This window comes from Eurypyga helias, unplaced genomic scaffold (assembly GCF_000690775.1).
Source record: "Eurypyga helias isolate BGI_N326 unplaced genomic scaffold, ASM69077v1 scaffold14240, whole genome shotgun sequence".
Lineage (NCBI taxonomy): Eukaryota > Metazoa > Chordata > Aves > Eurypygiformes > Eurypygidae > Eurypyga > Eurypyga helias.
This window is the reverse complement of record NW_010227788.1, coordinates 28,490-49,890: the sequence shown is the minus strand read 5'-3', so window position 1 is coordinate 49,890 and position 21,401 is coordinate 28,490. Positions and strand designations below refer to the sequence as shown.

General features: G+C 39.1%; 1 protein-coding gene across 5 annotated transcripts in view; it reads right to left on the bottom strand.

Moving 5' to 3' along the window:
- Positions 1 to 21,401, bottom strand: part of LOC104513998 (pumilio homolog 2) — a 46,531-nt gene that overhangs the window by 15,250 nt on the left and 9,880 nt on the right. For 2 of the 5 annotated variants that reach the window (XM_010157538.1, XM_010157547.1), the window contains exons 6-13: positions 20,582 to 20,852; positions 20,193 to 20,286; positions 18,465 to 18,572; positions 17,191 to 17,330; positions 15,282 to 15,420; positions 6,572 to 6,715; positions 5,287 to 5,568; positions 301 to 537 (exon numbers count right to left, since the gene is read on the bottom strand). In XM_010157538.1, the coding sequence (XP_010155840.1) occupies positions 301 to 537; positions 5,287 to 5,568; positions 6,572 to 6,715; positions 15,282 to 15,420; positions 17,191 to 17,330; positions 18,465 to 18,572; positions 20,193 to 20,286; positions 20,582 to 20,852 (1,415 nt within the window). Of the gene's footprint in view, positions 1 to 300; positions 538 to 5,286; positions 5,569 to 6,571; positions 6,716 to 15,281; positions 15,421 to 17,190; positions 17,331 to 18,464; positions 18,591 to 20,192; positions 20,287 to 20,581; positions 20,853 to 21,401 lie in introns of all 5 variants that reach the window. The other 3 variants (XM_010157513.1, XM_010157522.1, XM_010157530.1) reach the window with 3 other exon arrangements.

Below are 21,401 nucleotides of genomic sequence, written 5' to 3'. Positions count from 1 at the left end.
CACAACACACAAAGGACCAATAAATCTTACTGGGCTCTCTATCAGGCTTCTGCAAGGGAAGAGAAATCACGTTTGGGCCCGATACTGCAAAAAGCTGAGTGCCCTCCACTGTCAAATCAATGAGCATTTGAGCGTGCTCTCCACCCTTCAGGAACGGCCCCTCTTCATTACAGAACTGTTTATAACAGCAAAGGTAATGTGACATCTCTTATGCAACATATATTTTACACACAGAAATACATACACACATACAAACAAAAAGTGGTTTTTTTGGTTTTTTGTTTTTGTTTTGTTTTTTACCTAAATGCAAACTGGATGAGGATCCATGTGATGAAAGTGATGGCGGTGGCGTAAGTGAATGTCCTGGCGTTTGGCTTGGCAGAGGCATGCCTATTGGACTTGGAGAGGAGGAAAATCCCAGACTATTGTAAAATGGCTGCCCTATGGGTGCTAGGCTGCTACTAGATCTTTTGTACAAGTCAGAGCTAGTAGATAGAGAATCTCTCCTTGTGGCACTACTACTTGCAGAACTGCCAACTGAAGAAGAAATAAAAAGACCCTAATTACACAGTGTCAACTGAATAAAACCTATCCCCAACTACAGCTGGGCAACAACAGATGCGATCACAATAATTACAGCAATCGTTACGACAAAGACAATTACTGTGATAACCACACATGCTTTTAAGTAAATCTAAGTGGGTATAAACATACCACTGATAAGTAATTCCACCAATGCCCACATCTTTCAACATTTCACTCCAGACTCTCACAGCAATATTGCAGTACTCTGTTTTAACCGCCTGGTTTCAGGCTTTGGGACAATTATGGAATTTGAGATTAGATTACACTGTCACTTTACAGAACAAATTATTCTAAAAATATTTCCACTAAACTCTTTGATCATTGTTTCCCACCGTAAATTATTAGTCAGGCAGTGACACTTGATTTCAGGAAAAAGGCTAGAGACAACCAGTTGTTGTTGTTGTTTATGGGGTTCAGGAAATTATGTTGCTGTTCAGCTGTTTCTGAACCCCTCACCTGTAGGAAAAAAAATGAGTACCTAAAATTCCCTACCAGAATTATGGTTCTCAAAGAAGTGTTTTGAAAGAGATATTATAAAGGAGGAATAGGCTAAGAAGAAGATGAGAAGCAGAGCAGGGATAGGAAAATTAAGGCAAGAAAATAAAAATGTAATTTTACTGCTACCAATATTTCTGAAAGTCAAATGAGACATGAAGCTTGGGGTAAGAGTGTGTTAGTGAAGGACTGGTTATCCTGCACAGCAGCATTCAGCAGGGCGATGGACGGTCTAGGACAAATTAGGAGAACAATAACAAGTTTTTAGAAATGTTAAAGTCTAGTATCTGTTGCATACTAGCAAAATATTAGAGTGGCTATTTTTGCTGGAGCATTATTATACTCATGAACAAAACCAAGATCATGGATATTTTGATAACAAAAAGATGCTTCTTAAGGTGAATTTGGAAAATTGATTTCTACTTCAACTTAAAAAGGAAAAGGTCAATTTATACTTCCATAATCTTTACCTCTGTCAGGCACCTTCCTACTAAAGCTGACCACCCTCACAGCCGCCTGACACTTCTCATTGTAAGACACTAATTTCTTTCCTCCTATCGTTAGTAACATGGCTAATACTCTTCATGGCAGGTACCTGCTTGGACCAAATTTTTCAATGAAGTTCTACCCAAACAACACTGCCATTTCAAAATAAACAGGCAAGGAAAGATGCCTTATCCTTAGCAAAATAATCCAGCTATTATTGAGAAGTTAATGCTTTCATGTACTCAGACGAATGTGCTAGCAACAGGAGACACTCCTTTTCAGTGCTGTCTTTGATTAGGCTAAAAATCTTTGCAAAATCACAGTTCATACAAGTTCAGCAGAGATCTGCTACAGACTCATAGCTGAAAACTCCTGTCCATACATGGCACATACGAGATGACTGATGGGGGTTTTCCCTGCAATTCAACTTCCAGGCTTCTGTGTGCCATGGCAAAAATGGACTCTGAAAGTGCTGTCCAAGATCCCACCTTGTGCTCAGAAGGCCCTTCAGGCAGTGTGGAAAGGAAGTTTTTGCTTCAAATGCAGAGGAGACAAAAGCCAAACACAAGAAATAGACCAGGGAAAATGTGGGGAAGGGAGGTGGGGGCAGGAGAAAAACCAGAACCAGGAGGAGAGAAAGGTCAGACAAAGGAGCCAACAAGGAGACTGCGAGAAAACTGGCAAGCACTTTCAAAATCAGTGAGAGTGAGGATGAAAGGAAAGGAGATCTGAAGAGAAGTTAAGCTATAGAAGGTGTATGTGACTGTGGGGCAAAAAGACTGGAATAGTAGGCTGATGATGACACAGTACAAGCAAAAATGTATTTGGGAGAGGGAGGGGAAGCGAGAGACAAATGTTGCCCGGAAACTGGGACAGCAGACATACTAGAGGAGAAGCCAGAAGGAAAAGATACTGGACTAACTAGGCAAGGAGGTGGAGAATAAGAAACCAGAAGAGCAAATTAAAACAGTTGAAAGAAATCTCGAGATTTGAGACTAGCTCTACAGGTTGTGGCTCAGCGGGTGAACCCTGCGACTGTCCATACAATGCTGTATGACAGATTGTTATTTTTCCAACCATGAAAAAAGCCACGTAAAACTTCAGCTTTCTTTCAGGGTTTCTTACTCAGCTAAATTACTGCAGCTTAACAAGTTACCGTGAACCAGCCGAGCTGCGTTTTCACACACGCACATGCAAAGTTCACAAAACCCAGAAGGTAAATTGAATTGCCCCTCTTCACCACTGTGTAACTTCACTCGTGACAAGCCAGCGGTAGGCACCTACCTGGAAAACTGTCCTAGTTGATCTAATTCTTAGTTACTTGTTAAGCTGCAGTAACTTACCATGCACCTAAACCTTTAAAACACAGTATGAGTAACCTGATAATAAGAAAGCAGAGACTGTAAAGGACGTACAGCCACTTATATGGTATGCTTGCCTCTTCCTGTTTTTTACATTATTGTTCAGTCATTCAGCTAAACATGCTCATCTTTGCATTTTTTGCAGAGCTATTTTTTTCCCCCTGCAACAACTGAAAACATAATGGCAATATCTGTATTGTCATCTGTCACTCTTCCTGGCTACACCTGAAGTGAAATTCAACCTTTAGAACACACTAAGGGAAATTACAAAGCTGAAACTTTGGCAAATAAAAAAATTCAACTTGTTTTTAAATTTGCCTCAACATGCATTAACACCATTTGTGTAAGTACTTATCTGTGTAACTCAATTCATATGCACACAGCTCAGGAACTCTTTTTAAGAAAAGATACCAGGAAGCATTTCTTTAAGTGGCTGCTATGGCAAGTACAACTTATACTTGGCAGACGGGCACTTTCAATATACTTTTATTCCAATAATACTACTAAAAATATTTTAGGTTTGGGTAGCACCTTTCATCAGCACTTCTCAAACTGCAAAAGCATAGGCTTCCTGCTTCCCTCTGGAAACTACCACCCTAATTAAATCACCTAGGATACTGCTGGAAAATTTCAGCGTATGCTGTCTATGCTTTGGATAAAGCTCTGGAACTGACCTTTGCTACAGGAAAAAGGCTTTAATTCCTGTGCCAGAAAGAACTTCGCTGATTCTTCTTAAGTAGATACAGAAACAAAATTTGTATTCTATGGAGGTCCTGGTTATAATGCTGGATAAAGACTTTTATGACCTAAAACTACTCTATCTAGACTTAAATGGGTGCATTGCATTAAATATGGAGATATAATTATGCTCATTATCATTATCAATGAAATGAAACTGTACCTAGAGTGAAACACAGCCGCTACAAATTCTATGAAATGCTACTAGTAGCTCAGCACAAATTATATTACCAAATACAGCACTTGGATAGCACAGTTACTCTGCAAATAAGATTTTACCTGCTGTGGTATTATGGAAAATTAACAAACTATGTGACTGACTGACTACACGCTACATTTTATTTAAGATGGTTATGTTTAGCCTCCTACTCCACTCTTTAAAAACAGGTATTAGAGAGGATCAGTGTAGAACTTTATTCTGGATTTCCTAGCATTAAAGTAAATCATTTTTCAGATTATTTTTTGGAAAACAACACTGAGAAAATCTGTGCTGGTATTCAGTATGTTTGATGTCACCATTCACCTCCTCTTAATTACCAAATCATGCTAGAACACTGAAAGACATGATTTTCCTTTTTTTTTTCCTACATATTAAGCTATCTTGTAATAATCTCTCCTTCAAAATTTTTTTTCAGTCTTTTATTATTTCCCTTGGCATGTTTAACTTTGAGAAGAATACTGCTAGAGTACCTAAGTTTCCTCCAACTTTTAGCCATCTGCAAGACATGTAAGATTAAATCAGTGGAGCGTGCTTATAATTAAAATATTATAATAATAAGCAATTCAGTGCTGTAACCTGGAGATTAATAGTCAAAGGAAATATTCTTTAGTAAAGATATTTCACTTCCCTTGCTAATACTGAATCTGAAATAGAAGAAAACCTACCTTACATGTTTAAAAACTGAGAATAGTATTTCTGCCACACAGCAGAGAACTGATGGCAACATTAATTTTTCTTCTTTTTTTTTAATCTTATTTTTAAATACAAATAGGTTGATAACATTTAGGATCATCTATTGAAATAATTTAAAGGCCCCAAACCTGCACAGAACTATTTATGCTTCTAAGATTAAACCTATCTAAATCTATCTAAGATTAAACCCACTGAGGTTAACAAGGACTATTCTTGGGCATTAAGTCTTTCCATTCTATAAATCCTCATAAAGATGTTATGGAAACAAACACTTCAATATTAGATCAAATTTAGAAAGCCATGCGCTATTTAATTTTTTTTTATTTAGGAATTTTCTTTACATGAAAACTACAACAAAAGAATGCATCTCAAAAGTCATCAATTGTTATTTTAAACGCAGAAGATTTCCTCAAAACCAAAAAAGTTTACTAAACCCAAACTTCAGGGGCAGAGTACACTGCTCAATATGGAAAAGTATTTTGGAGATATCTATGACTACAGAATATTCTTCAAATATGCATCTTGTATACAGACCCCAAGTGAATTTAAAAAACCCTTTTTCTTCCCCTATAATTTGTTTTAAACGTGAATGACCTATTTTTGCATTCTTTTTAGAAATGTATGTGTATATAATATGTCTGATGCAGATACATTTTGTCGCTTAACATAAACGTCTCACAGAATTTCCTCACTATATTAATAACCTACCTGATGAGCCAAATCCACCAAGTGCAGAGCCGATAGCTGCTCCTAAAGAGCTGCTACTTCCAAAGCCAAGAGATGTGCTTCCTGGTTGGCCAGGACCATGGGAAAAAAGGGAACTGCTCTGGGAGTTATTGGTCAAAGAGTTACTGCCATAAAATGAATTGGATTGTAGGCTACTATTTGTTTGTTGTTGCTGTTGTTGTGGCTGGGCACCAAGTGGCCGAAATAGACCGTTCGTGGCTCCCGCGAGATTGTTTGCTGTTCCTCCAGCTGAAGCAGCTGCAGCTGTAAAACACATGGTTTTCAATCATAATTACTGTCTCAAACATTTCTGACTCAAAATGGACTATTTTCTCAAGGCCCACTTAAATAAGCAGAAATTCACATATTAAAGGGCTGAATGAGATTTTAGAGTATTACAGAGTCTTAATTACCCAAGGAAAAAAATGAAGACAGCATATGTTGTAGGCTAATCAAGGCTGTAGAACTGTTAATGCAATTGAGGGAATTTCCAGTGTAACATACAAGACATTACTGTTTACTGAACTGTACTTTTATATCCAGAGTTGCAGCTAAGAGTCATTCAAAGACATCTTCAGCTACTAATGTCAGAAGCGAGTTCTGCACAGAGAAAGCAATTTATAGCTTAACTTCAAATGTGATTTTCTGAACAGATTAATCTGGTGTTAGCATTTTGGATTTTAATTTAACAAATGCAACAAATACAATGGTTCAGTAAAGTAGTACCAGACCATGTCACTGATGAGAAAAAGAAAAATAGAGACTTCTGACAGAACTAATTCTCCTCTTCTGCTGTCCATTCTATAGGTTTTTTTTCCTTGCCACACTTTTCAGGAGAAAAGCATAGCAAGGCCCCAAAGCACTCCATCATCTTCTGCCAGGCCGAAGCAATGAAATGATGCTTCCCAGAGGACACCATTTAGGGGATTGATGAGAAGTGCGTGTTATATGCATGGGGAGAGGACAAGGGGAAATGTTTGTATCTGGCAAGCAACAACATTTGCAGAAACATGCCTGTGTATGCATGGGGAGAGGACTGTAAATTTGAGTTAAAAAAGGAAAACCATCTCTCTGAGAAACAGCAGCATCCCAGAGAAAGGGTGGCAACAGAATAAGAAAGAGAGCATATATGGTATATCCTTCACAACTAGAAAACTTCGTAGATGCATACAAAACGCATCAACAATATCAGATACTAATAACCAACAGCACTGCTAAGATCCAGTACAAGAGTGGAAGAAAACTCCACACAGGATCAAATACTTACCTGCCTGTGCTGCTGCAGAACTGATTATAACAGGAGTTGAGGCCACCAACCTCACTGGTGCACCAAGGCCAGTTCTTGCTCCAGGGCCTACCACTAAGGCACCAGTCTGATCGTAATAGGCAGTGGGAGCTAGTACCTGATAGCCTACACAACACAGAACACAAGAGTTAGCATCAGACAAGACAGTCTCATACAGTCAGCAGTTCTTCTCTCCTGGAAATATTCTGACACCAAACCACAAGGGGGAAAACAGCATTTCTGCCATATTGCCTTAGAATACGAACTGGACATCAAAAGAGAAAACAGTGAACAATGTAAAACCGTGACAGAATCTTAGTTAGGAATGCTCTACATAATTTGATTAACCAGAACAGCTGAATTTAGTCATCTAAAGCTGAATTTTATTTTCAAGGTTAAAGTTGCTAACACCATAGGCAAAAGGTACAGGGACAACATACTTGGCCGTATTTGCATCATTAGCAAATCAACTTCTTTTAGCAATTTAAAATATTCTACATTTCTCCTGTACTACTTCATACATGGAAAAGGTATCGAGATCTGTACAATTTAAAGGCTGAACTAAAAGCCAAGTTTGGTAATTCCACGCATTACCTAGCCACACGTAAAAGTCCATCTACAACAACACATTAGGAAAAGAATGCTCTGTGTGCAGGAATAGCTTGGAGCAGTCAGTTTCACAGAAAAAAAAATACTGTCATCCAAGGATAATTTCATTCAGTTGACAAGAGTTGGAACTGGGGAAGAAAAAGGAGGAGGAATTGAAAGGAGGAGAAAAGCAAGAAGTAGGAAGGAAAACAGGATACAAGATATGAATGAAGGAAAGCAAGAGAGAAAAGAGAAAAACAAAACCCCCTTATTTAGGACAAGAGCAAGAAAATTCATTCTATGGCTCTGACATTTTGTAACAAAGTAGAAGAACTGGAATAAGAATCCCTAAAACAAAGGAAGACAAAAGCTATGATAATCTAAGAAAGGTAACTGATAATGAAGAGGTAACAGCATCTAATTTTTAGGTCGACTAATCTCATAAAGCAATAAAACAAGTCGAAGGTAACTGGTATTCCTCCCATGTTCAAATATAGACTAATGCTATTAAGAAAAAGCCAAGATTGAAAAAAAAAAAGAAAAATCACACATCTATTTTTGTACATGTAAGAACCAAGATTCTGCATACTATTTTAAGACTGTTTCCAAGAATGTTGAGAACTAGGTCTGGCAGACTTCTCTGTGTTCAGGTTCACATGTATTTCAAAGACCTGGGCCTCTAAGTGCAGGTGAGTACCTCAACCATCAGGCTTCCAAGCCCTATTTTCTCCTCCTCAATTCCTAAAACACATATGTAATCTCTTATGCCTAGGTGCCTTGTTCCAAAATCCAGAGCTGGAAACACCAGTGGCCTACTGGCCTGGTGGTTACAGTGTTCTGTAGGGAAGCTGGAGGCACAGGTCTAGAATGTCTCTCAAGAAGAAAAGAAGATATGAAGGAGACTCAGTAACTGAACAGGAGAGGAGTGATGAAAATCCAGATCTTTAGATCCAATTCATGGTTCTGGAGATGAATGCACTGTACTGGTTATGAAAACTTGTCATTATCATTACAAGTGTGTTTATTCTCACTGCTTGTTACTTGTTCTGCATTCCAGGCACATCTCCCTTCTCTTTCCCACCAAGAGCACAGGAAGACCGTTGTCCTCCATGGCATTTGTTGGAAAGTTTAGCTAGTTAAAAACAAACAAAACTGGTTCTTACAATTGAATTAGTTAGGAAACCTTCACTATAGGTGCCACTGTCTCTTTCGCCTACAATACCGTGCTGTGCTGCTCTACCAGCTTCGCCACTAAGACAGACTGTTACGTTCCCAAGGCAGGGAAAGGCAAGAGCCACTGCTGCCTGTTTTATAGTAGTTCTGTAGAGAAAACAGCACAGAATATTTAAAGATTAGTGGCACAGTAGGAAAGCTTTTTATATTACCACAACTATTAGTAATGTTTAATTACTAGTACCGACATAATTTCTACTTTTACTTATAGCATATTCCAACTGATAATGCCACGTTGGTCCTGTATCTGCCTCTGCTGTATCATGTAAACCCACTTCTTCAGAACTCAGAATTAGTTAATACTTACATTCAAACCCAAGGATAATGCTATAGCTGTATAAAAACGATGAACTGATGTTCATCTGAAGCTACTACAAAGCCTTTTATGACTTCAGGCCCACAATGTAAACAAGGCCATTTCGCAATGCAAACACTTGGGGAGAAAAAACACCCCAAAAAGGTAACTTACACAGTACTGCATAAATTAAATTTACTGGGATTAATACCAATGCAGTTTAATAAATTAATTCTAGATTTTCTAAAATAATTTACTAGTATGCTGAATTAAAAAACAGAAGCAAGTTGCACTTGCTCTCTGCATTACAAAATGCTCAGTTTCTCTTGATACCTCCTCGCCATTATCTTATTCATGATGCCACCCGCAAACAGGTCATTTAAAATCAGTAATAAGAAGCCAGGTCATTATCATCAACATACCATCCCATCACAGAAGTTTTAAGCTATGCATGAGAACTGATGAGCGCTTCTACGTTCCTATCTCTGAAATAATACGTTCTGACCCGGAATAGGAAGCCTCTCAGCTTTCTACTCAAACCTACTAAAATAAAGCAATGTAGGACTATTTGTGAAATCACTGAGACCTTGCTAAGTGCACCTGCAGCCTCAAGGGTATAAAATTATTTGCTTTGACATGACAAATTCAGTTTCAGAGAGACCATCTCAGTCCAGATTCAATAACTGAAGAACAGCTCTCGCAGCAAAATGAAGTCTACTTTCCCTTCCTTCACTGTATTCTACAAACTGCACCCCACCCCAGAAAGGTGACCACAAAGATAAAAACTATTTTCCAGCCTTCTCTCTCACCGAGGATAACATGATGACTTGCCAGATCTTCTCCTAACTCCCTTCTCTCCTCCTGTTTCAGTTTTTATTACCTCTCCACCACGTCGTCATCTCCCCATGGCTGTGCAATTTCCCCTCCAAATTACCAATTACCAAAGCTCAAGTCAGTGCCTTCACATTCAAGCTTACTCTGCTCTTCCACCACAACCAAAAAACCAAAACCATGCTCTCTGCTTTCTAATTACACCTTTTATTTTAGAATTCAACTGCTCTATCTGCAGTCACTGTCTCCAGATCAGCAGGGAATAGAAGAGTAAACAATCTGGTTTAGCAGTACTGTGGCTTTACTGAAGTGATTTCTACAAGTCTCCAAAACCACAGACAGAAAACTTTCTGGATTTTTACACACAAACCATAAATGTTCCCAAAGAATGAGAGAATGAAAGGAAATCTGTTCTCCTGGCTCATACAGTCCATTATTAGTGTTGCTCTTATCCATACAGTAATTTCGTCAGTGTCTTTCACTGGAAACTTCACACTCTTCTCACATTTTTGTATGTAATATCATAAAGCTCTGCCCAGATCTCCTACTCCCTTCCCTCTATGCAACTTCCCTCACTGATGACACCCAAACGTATGTCAGTTTGCCACTTCTCTCTACTCAATTAAATCTAACAGATGTTGACACTTCTTACTGCCAACTCTGTTATCTGTCCCTTTAGGCAGCACCATCCTGACACCTCACTCTCTTCTCACTCAGGAGCACAACCTGCAAGTCACTGTGGAGTCATTTCTACCTATGTAGAAAATTTACAGCTTCTAACTTCTCAACATTCCCAAGATCCAACTATTTTCCTCTGCATACAGATTTGAAAATTTATTCAGCTCTTAATCTTCCATCTTAGAGGGACCTGGACAGGCTGGAGAGGTGGGCCTCTGCCAACCTCATGGAGTTCAACAAGGTCAAGTGCAAGGTCCTGCACCTGGGACAGGGCAATCCCAAGCACAAGTACAGGCTGGGCAGAAAAGAACTGAAGTTGTGCAATTACGTTTTAACTAATTACAGAAGCCCAGAGGAGAAGGACTTGAGGGTGTTGGCTGATTAGCAGCTCAACATGACCTAGCAATGTGTGCCTGCAGACCAGAAAGCCAGCCATATCCTGGGCTGTATTCAGAGAAGCATGGCCAGCAGGTCGAGGGAGGGGATTCTCTCCCTCTACTCTGCTCTTGTGAGACCCCCACCTGCAGTTCTGCATCCAGCTGTGGAGCCCTCAACATCAGAAGGATATTGATCAGCTTGAACAAGTCCAGAAGAGGCTACAAAGATGCTCAGAGGGCTGGAGCACCTCTTGTATGGGGACAGGCTGAGAGAGTTGGGCTTGTTCAGCCTGGAGAAGAGAAGGCTCTGGGGAGACCTTATTGCAGCCTTGCAGTACCTGAAGGGGCTACAAGAAAGCTGGGGGGGACTTTTTACAAGGGCCTGTAGTGACAGGACAAGGGGTAACGGGTTTAAATTGAAAGCAGGGAGGGGTAGATTAGATGTCAGGAAGAAGTTCTTCCCGGAGAGGGTGGTGAGGCACTGGAACAGGTTGCCCAGAGCAGCTGTGGATGCCCCATCCCTGGAAGTGTTCAAGGCCAGGCTGGATGAGGCTTTGAGCAACCTGGTCTAGTGGAAGGTGTCCCTGCCCATGGCAGGGGTGTTGGAACTAGATGATCTTTAAGGTCCCTTCCAACCCAAACTTTCCCATGATTCTATCAAATGCTGCAGTCTTCACTTCAGTGTCCCAAGCTCACCAAAGCCTGAACCACTGTAACCTTTTATTTGTTCTAATATATGCATAGCCTTATGTCCACATTTGTCCCCTCAGAAATCAAGTTCAGAACACACTGTCCTTCCAGTAAAAAAGACTGACATTTTCTGGAACTATTCTAACTTTGTCAATACTGCAATTCCCTTTATGTCTGCCACAGTTTAATTTGACTTCTATTTCATACTACCTGAAGGCACAGAATGCACGACCCACTGCAATGTCACATTTCAAATTCCTCTAGGCAATAAAAAAAATGCAACGCCTATAGACAGAAATTGTTGATTTTAATGTCTGATACATGTTTTTCAGACAGCCTAATTTACCTGCCCACCTGCATGCTAGACACCACCAGAGGCAGCGCTAACAGCTTCGCTTGTATGAATCCAATAAAGCTAAGTTGCATCTGATCTCGCTAATACAGTCAGTGGAGCCTGTGGAGGGATGTGGCTGACCCATCAGCAGACATCTATTTTAGGGTAAGCTGAGGAGCTCTGCAGCCTCAGCACAGCAACTGCACTATGGAGGTCTCCACTAAGCACAATGGCTCCTTAGACAACTGAGGTCACATGCAAATTCCTGAATTTGGATGACTGAGCCGAGTGTCCAACCGCTGTCTGTGATGAGGACTGGTTTTATTCACAGAAATGAATCTATACTGATCATTTTACGATGAAATTGGGAGTACCTTCTGACTTGGTCTTGCACATTTAGCAATCAGAAGCCATCTGTTTTTTAAGAATTCTTGTTACTGAAAGACTTGCTAAATTAGGATTAGAAGAATTTAAAATGTAATTGCACAACTCCAAGGCAAAAGGCATTTCACTTTTGACTGTTTTAAAAGAGACCCTGAATTTTTATGAGAAGTGACTTAAAAACATTATGTGAAAAGTAACTAGATTTCACACACTTTTTCTTTGCACTTGGTATGAGAGATGTGCCTGTCATGGTTTAACCTCAGCTAGCAATTAACCACGCAGCCACTCACTCACCTCCCCCCTCCTCCAATGGAGGAAGGGAATTGGAGGAAAAGACAAGGGAACTCTTGGATTGAGATAAGAATAATTTAATAATTGAATATAAATGAATATTATAGTAATGCTAATAACACCACTATACTAAGCAATTAAAATAATAGAAAATAAACCATGATACAATTGCTCACCACCTGCCAACTGATACACAGCTACGTCCCCAGTAGTGAGAGTCAGAGCCAGAGCGCCCAAGAGAAGAGCAGAGTCCGAGCGAGCCCCACAAGTGATCACACAACCAAGACAGACAATTGACCCACTAACTCACTAACAGACAAGAAAATTAACGAGCTAACAAGTGAGCTAGCAAAGGAGCTATGACTCCTTGGCCCACTCCCCACTGAGCATGATGTGCTATGGAATGAAGCACTCATTTGGTTAGTTTGGGTCAGCTGTCTGAACTGTGTGTCCACCCACACTGCTTGCAGTGAGAAAGCTAGGAACACAGCTGCAGTATCAGAAGCTGAGAAAGTCCCTGAAGTAGTGCAAGCACTCCCCAGCACCAACTAAAAACAACCCCACTTTACCAGTAATATTCTCAGGGCAAATCCAAAACCATAGCCTCATACCAGTGAAAAAAATTAACTGTCCTGACTAAAAGCAGCATAGTGTTTGAAGTGCTACATGAATACACCTCCCTAAATAATTACTACTTGACATATCGAATTGGAAAAACAAGACCCCATCGTTGGGATAAACTCATTAATTTCACCCAACATGAAAGCTGTGGGAAGGAGAAAGCAACTGAAATGATTTACAGATAGCGGTATGGATGCGCTGAATAATATACTCTCTCATTTATTGGCTTGCAGTGAAGCCAAATACAAATATTCTCTCTGTAAATAATATTCAAAAGCTTGAAACACAATTTGGACCTACACTTTCTTGTAAAAGATCTAAGTCTACTGAAAGAAGAATTCCCCACATTTTATGGTTATGTTGTGTGTTGTTCAGTGCTTAATACCTAGGATTCACTTAATCACATTTTGGTATCTAGATGTGATTCAATGATCATGACTCAATTTTATATTAAGTGAACAGAAAGGCACTTTTGGAGTAAACCTCACTTTATTTTAGTTATCTAATTTAGGACAAAGCCAGATGAATCAAGACTAAAAGTTCCCATTTCTCTTCAGGAGCTATAAAGGGAGCCTTAAGTATCTAGCTCAAATACAGATGTCTGAACCAGTATCATGATTCCCATCTAACATGGCTTGTATTCCTATCATCTTATAGCCCTCACATAAAAAGAGGAATCACCAGCCTTCCCCATGACTCACTATAAAACCAGCTTCTGACGACTGAGAAAATAAATCTCCTTTTTGTTTATGTTTTGAGCCCCATTCCCGGGAGCGGTCAGTAAGGTTGAAAGCCAGTTGCACACAATTCCATTGTAGAACGGTCTGAAATACGTTCACATCAATCAAGTTTTCCTCTGGCCATCCAGGTATACAGCAGATGGGACAAAGAAGCAAACAACAATGGAAACTGAGTAAGAAGGTTCCTGACCTCACAGAAACCCTTCTGGGACTTGTGGAGGAGGAAAAAAAGCCTTCAACTCCAATCTCCACAGGACAGGCGTTCGAAACACCAAGTTCACGTATCTGACTGCTCAGTATTACTTTCAATCATCCATTTGGAGAGGGGGCCTTTTTGTGGGTCTGAAGAACTACCCTTAAGATAGACACTTTCCTTTTGAAAGTAACACTTCTTTAGGTCTTCCCATAATGAAGTCACAAATTTAGGCTGGGTCAAGGTCTCAGGTGTTGGTCTGACTCAAACTAAATGTCACAGGCTTTTTACAAGGCATGGACCACTCTACAGTCTTAGAGCAAGAATTAGTAAGTAACTATAAACAGACACACACCCAAAAGAAAAGGTATAGCTAAACCTTTGAGGCTCTTGCAAAGACGCTTATAAAATCTGTCAGCCTCACTGTTTGCAGGCCTTCTCAACTGCTTTGGTAAGGTGCAGATACCACTTGACAGGTGCTGTGACAGCACACTTTGCTGATTCCTCATTTTATGTGAAAGAGAAAGATGTTAAAAGCTGAAGATACTACTGCATGAGAATAAGACAAGAGGCAGTCAAGTCTGTTCTGCAGCTGGAGATGTAAAATCTGATTGTGTGAGGCAAAGTGCACAATGTAGTCCCAGAGCATCCAGCGACAAACTGTGACTGCTGAAGGTTGTGAGGCATTTCACAGCAGTGCTGACAGAAGAGAGAACTTGTACAAATCAAATGCATTTGCAGCTACCATCGACGCCACCTAACTCAACTATGTAAAATCTTACTTTCCTAGTGAAAAATGGCCAAGTATATTTAAAGTGTTCTTGTTCAGGTAATTGTACCAAACACTTGAAAGTGATACTGAACTTCAAGCTAACAAATTGGGCATTCATGACACACGTACCCTGAATAAGTCAGAAGCCATGCATGCTAAAATGATCTGAGGCTCCAAGCTTTGGAGTGCTTCTCCTTCGAGCATGCTGTGATCTTCACAGGTGATCATGCAGTAATTTTCTTTTAAATTTCCTGATTTCAGATTCTGAACTTCAGATTTTATTATATGCCACAAGTAAAAAATTACTACAGAAATACTTCCTGTTGCAAAGTAACCATTCAGCCAATTCATGACCTTTTAAGAGAGCACGTAGTTGCTTTTTTATGTATGAAATTAGCCTGCACAAATCTACAATACTTGTAGGCATACCTCTGTAAGAACAAATACAGCAAAAAAGTTCCCTAACAAGAATTAGAGGAATTTCTTGTGCTCTAAGAATCCCGTGCCAGCATTTTAATCCAACTGAACAACATGAAATGACATACAACTTAACTCTAAGCAGCTTATCATAAACATAGCAGGACTTTTGAGAATTAATGTGGTATCTACTAACACCAGTATTTCAATTTCCAGTGATGCATTGAATCCAGCAATAACATACATACCTGGCATGCCTGTAGCGAGACCCTGACCAAAAGCCAAAGCTGGATTGGCTGCTGCAGCTGCTGCAAGTGACTCTGCCTGCTGCCCTTGCTGACCCTGATTGGGAGTAAGCGGGCGCTGAGTTGCTCCAGCACGCAGAACCTGTAAAAGACCAGCATGACACCCTTGCCTTAAAAGGTGAGAAAGCAAGCCCATTACATGCTAAAAAAGGTCTAAAAAAGAACATTTGCTTTGCATATTTGATGCTATGTAGCTATGAATTTCATTTTGGGAATACTCCACCTTACTGGTTTCAAGGATATATACATACAAAGAATAAAAGGCAGACTATTTTGCTGACAAACGTGACAATAAAACATCTGCCCCGCAGAACCTGTGTATGTTCCATCAGTGGTAATGAGCACAGGGTAAGGAAGAATGTGAGAGTGATATTTATGATCTGCATTATTTATTAACTGAACACCTGTCTTTCCCTGATAAATGCATTTGTTTACATTATTTTCAGGGAACTGAATTATGTAAGTCAGAATACTTCAGAGCTTGTAGCAACTCGTCTAAATAATTAACACTACACTGCCAACAGTTCTGTAAAAAATGCACCCACGAAGTTTTAAGAATTCACATAAACTCTCCATCACCATGCAACACAAGCTTATTGTATTATGTTCTGAAAGCGCATCTCTGGCAATCTGACTGAACAGCAGCCTGAATTCTTGTAACTACTCTCTTCCTCTTGGTTAAAACAACCTTTTCCAGGTCGAAAATAAGAGAGAAATATAATTTGCAATATATTCCAACAAAATATCTTATGTTCCCACATCTTACATATTCCCACAAAATAACTTACACAAACTATCTTACCCGATTTGCATGAATCGGGTATTAATTTTATAGAGCAAGCAAAAAAAAACACACTGGAGGGATGATACATATTCAGTTATCAATGCAGTTCACTGATAATGATCAGTAGGGGGAAAGATCCACCTGAGTATTAAAACAGTGATGAAGCTAGTCTGGAACTTCTGGTAACTCCAAGTCACTTGTCAAATTTATAAGAATGGCATTGAAATTAACCAGATTGCTAATAATAAAACTCACAGTCATTCAAGTGTAAAATCACGTTAAGATTTGTGTTTTCCCTTTGTGAAAAAAAGGCTGTTTGTTTTTACTGAAAGATGATGTAATGGTTTTAAAAACACATCCAGATTAACAATAGAAAATTAGAATTTTTTTAAAAAGTTACTTAAAGAAATGTAAATTTCCACAAGTTCTTGTAACAATTGCTCACTCTTGATTTACCAAGGCAAAAACAACATATGGCACATGGTGATGTTGTAATACAATTATTCTGTCACAGAAACGTATGCAAGGCAATCCATCTTCCCCATGAAGCAACAAAGTTACCATTAAAACCTTTATTTCCCTACTTTAGAGAAACAGAAAAGATGTGTAACATTCCACTTTCCAGCTAATTAATAAAAATGCAGGTCAACTTTTTCACAAGCTTAAAGATAAAATATCCTCTTAAAATTACTGAAACATCTTTTTTCATCCCCTTATGTTAGCTTTCTAGGTTACTTTTAAAAATTTACGTTCATTTTTCAATTACTGTACAAAAGCACCATTATCTAGACATAAACATAACAGCACAGTAACCTGGATTAAAGGAACTATTTTAATGGGTTTTATTTTAAAAACTGGTACTGCAAAATAAGGTAAATATTCAGTATGCAGTAAATGAATTTTTGAAGACAACCATCATCAGTAATGTGAGGAAATCGAGAATTTTTAATATTTATTTATTATTTGATATAACACATCTGAACTATGTAAAATTTTCTAAAAGCTGATCCTTATACTGAAAACGTTAAGGTAAGGCTGTAAATGGACATCTTTTTATGAAGAACATACCGGTTGCTGCCCCTGTTGTGCCTGTGAAGCCGCTTGCTGATTTGCTGTGGTATTTGCTGCTGCAGCTTGCTGCTGAAATAAATTGGCTGGATACACCCCCCATGGAACACCATAATACTGAGGCGGAACCACAGCAGGACCTAAAACCAAAGAATGTGATTATTTCATCTATTGCAGGTAAAGTAATTGTCTATATTGTTTGTAGCATCCCTCATTGACCTACCTTCTAAATGTCAAAACAAATCAGTATTAAAAATAAATTAATTCCCATATTAGCCAAAGTCATAAAGGAACACAAATGGGTTAAAGAATTCACATCAAAACATACCTTCTCTATGAAAAATAAGCACCCCTTTGAGACCGAGGTGACAAAAAATATACTTAATCAAAGCTTCTATACCAAAAAAACACTCAACATCAGTTTCCATGGTTGGAAAAAAAGATCATTTCAGAACATCACAAAATGAACAAAATTCATCCTCCTGATAGTGATGTACTGAGACTTTGATAATCTATTATTCCTCCCTTTGGTATGCTTCTGTTGCTTATAAACACAACAACTGCCTCTGCCTCCCCTGCCTACTGTGACACACTGAAGAGTGAGCACACTTATTTCTTCCAGTCTACTGATAAGGAACTGTAGAAGAATGAGCTCTCTATCACTGGATTGTACACATTTTATGTATACATTTATTTTAGTTCTTTCTATGGCCTTTCCTGTGAAACCACCAACTGGAGACAGTTTTTTCCTAAAATGTTATGCTCAGGTCTGAGCACTAGCTGGGATCTGAACACGCAGTGTTGTTTCCCAGTGACATCTATTAACTTTTTAAGATATTTTCCTGGGTTTATCTGTTGTCTGGGCCTTTTAGGATGCTGGAGACTATTCTCATGCACACTGAGCATGAGAAAACCTAGAATTAGAAAATTAAAAGTAAAAACATACATAGATTAAAGGCTAGCTGTGTCATCTTTTGAAATTAATACCTACTCCTAACTGTCAGGTGAAACCTTAAGGATAAGCATGTTTAGAACAGAAGAAACCGAAGTGTTGCATGTAAAAGTCCAGTGTAAAGAAATACCCAGAATCCATATATAATAAAAACTGAATCCCTTTACATTTTACTGAAAAATTTTCAAAACTGCAATATTACTTTTCCTGCAAGTCCCTCCTTCCTAGAAATACATTTACAGAGAACAGGATGAATCTCAGCTTTTTTCTAATTTCATTCAATAAAACTATCAAGACAAGACACTAGAAAGTGTTCAGTTACCTGCTAGGGTAGCTGCTGCAGCTAATCCAGCTGCAGTGTATGGGTCAGTACCTGGAGGAGCAGCACTGATAATGTATGGGTTTGGCACAAAAGCAGCTGGAGCCAAGCCTGCTGAGAATACGCCTGCTACAGTAATAAACAGAGTTTCATTATAGCTAACATGCTTAGCAAGCATCATCATATTCAAACCAATCAAATCACAAAGCATATCTGTTAAAATCAGAACTGCTTGTACTTTGGAAGTTTCTAAGAGCAGGTACACCATTACAGAAATCAACACTTCTGTCTTCTCACCAGTCCTTTTTCTTATTAATCCCATGGCCTAACAGCTTTGTTTTCCTGGATCTAAGGAAAAATTAGATTCCAAGGAAATTTATCTCCTATGTATCTACCCACTGTTACATAAAAAAAATACTCAGTGGTATTTTACTTGCCCAACTGTAACAATCTAAAAGTTACAACAGCCTTACAACTAAATCAGTATCAGACAGATCTTCTATTGTCTTAAGTGAATCAGCCAGATAGAATGAATCACCTTCTAGAGATACAAATCTCCTTTTATTGACAACACAGAAAAAAAAAAGAATCTAACCAGAGTTCAAATCAGATACCTGGCTTTTAAAAAGCCAGTTCTGAGATGTTAATCTTACATTCAAGAATCTAAATTTGATAGAAGATTTGTAATGGAAGGAGACAACTGAAGAAACTCAGTCAAACAAAGCATTGCTACCCAGTTTCCCAGCAGTCAGGTTCACATATTTTCTCCAACACCGAGGCAGCACCTATTCCAGCAAGCACGGCACAAACTACGTTCTTCCTTCCAAATAGGAGGCTTCTTGATAAATTTCTATTAATATGCATATCAGAAGAGGCTGCACTTCAAAGGGGCACAATACAACTGACTGCCCGGTCAGCACTTTATACGAAGTAGGGGCTTCTCCATAGTTCAGAAGCCAAAGACAAGCAGAAGGCAGGAACTGGACTCAAAACATCTCCATCTGCCATGCTCCCAAGTTCTAAGACTGTATTAGTCCCCTATATAACATTAAAGAGCTGCCACTTCTAAACCCCAGCTAAGAGCTGCTGATCCCTGTCTTAACAGGTACCAGTGCAGCTAAAGCCAGTGGGAAAAACTTAACGGTCACCATATCGCAGAAGAATATGGGAACATCCCTTTGGAAATGCTGCTTCCTATTTCTGTCAGCCCTTCAGATCCTGAGAACGCTTTTTCCCTTGCAAAGAAAAACAGATGCACACACCTCAACAGCCTAATGTTGGAGTGGGAAGGGCAGGAATCTTTAATCCTGCCCTAGTGTCAGAATTTGAGGAGTTCCCTTCCCTAAACAAGGAATTACTTTCACATGCATACCAACCTCACTCACCCCAAACACACAGCTTCCCCACAACAGCAGATGAAACTGTTGTCACAGCCTCTGTGTTGAGCTGCCAGCACACCAAGATACACATTTAGTTAATTCACTGAGTTCCTTTAAAGGTGTGGGAGAAAATGTGCGCTAAACAACAGTTCCATCACGAAGAAAGGTACTTGCAAGAGTAAGGAGCTATCCGTTTAAAAGCTGTCATTAGCAAGGAAGAATGAATGAACCCAACTTTCATTTTGAAATTCTACTATACAATGGTTTTGAACTGCATTATCAAGAATCACCAAAGCAACGCACCCACTTTTGCCAGGGATGCCTGCTGCACAAAGGTTTACAAAAACCTCACCTATGTGTGGCTGCTGAGCTGCAGCCAGTGCGTATTGCTGCTGCTGGGCTGCTGTTAACTGCTGCACAGTCAGAGCATTAGTCCTCTGGAAAAGCTATTGGAAAAGAAAGGAAAGATGCATTTCAGTTTTCAAGAGTCAGGGCTATATTATACTGGGATTTACTTACAAAAAACCAGATTTTAAACCAAGCTTCCATCCTAGTAAGTTACAAAAACTAGAAAATTATGCACTAATGCTCCTCTAGATTAAATATACATTTATTTACCTTTGACTAAGTCACAGAGAAAACAAATTAAATACATCTTGTGCTTAAACGACTGATTATCAAAGAGGGTAACGTACAACTTGAAAGGACCAATTTGGCATTGGTTTTAAGTCCAGTACTAACCTGCTGCTGAGAATTGTAGTCAAAAAGTCCTACAGTAGCTCCCGAAGAGTCCATTTGTACCTGATTGCCAGGATAGTCAAACTGTAGCGAATCAAGACCAACTTGTTCCATGGCATCTAGATTCTGATTTTCTGGATTGGAAAATTCTTCTACCAGAGGCTTGTGGGCTGTAGGATTAGGAAGTGGACCTAATCCTTCTGTGGTGCTGGGATTGGGGCCCAAGCGTTCAGCTACTTCTGTTGGGGAGGCTTGTCGACTTCCAGGGGTTCGACTATTCAGAAGAAATTAAAGACAGACTCTTCAGTCTTAAATAAAGCTGTCCATGGACAGAGTACATTTCCATTTCAAAACCATTTCTGAACTCAGAGGCTTTACACAGGGAAGTGACAGACTGATTTTAACAATTTTAACCAGCACACACATCGCTTGATAAAGGACACATTTAATTTCAAAGAATCTATATTTTTAAAACTTTAAAACTGTGCAGTTATTCAATTAACTGAAAAAACACAACTGAACTTTGACACTGTTTTACGTGAAATGAAGTGAACTGTGGTCACCTCTAACTTTTGGGATGGCTCTTTATTGCATTTTGAGGGCAACAGGAAGTTATTAGAAAACATACTGAATACAAACAAGGAAATAGCTAAGTGCATCTGATGCCAAAGGAGAAAGACAAAAAAACTTCAACTGGAAAAGACATAACAATATAGCAGGTGTCCTTCACATCTCTAGAGCAAACACCACATGTTTTTACCTTAAGTAAAATGGACTATTAACTGCCTCATTTAGCATCTGACTAAGACACTTCATTTCCTAC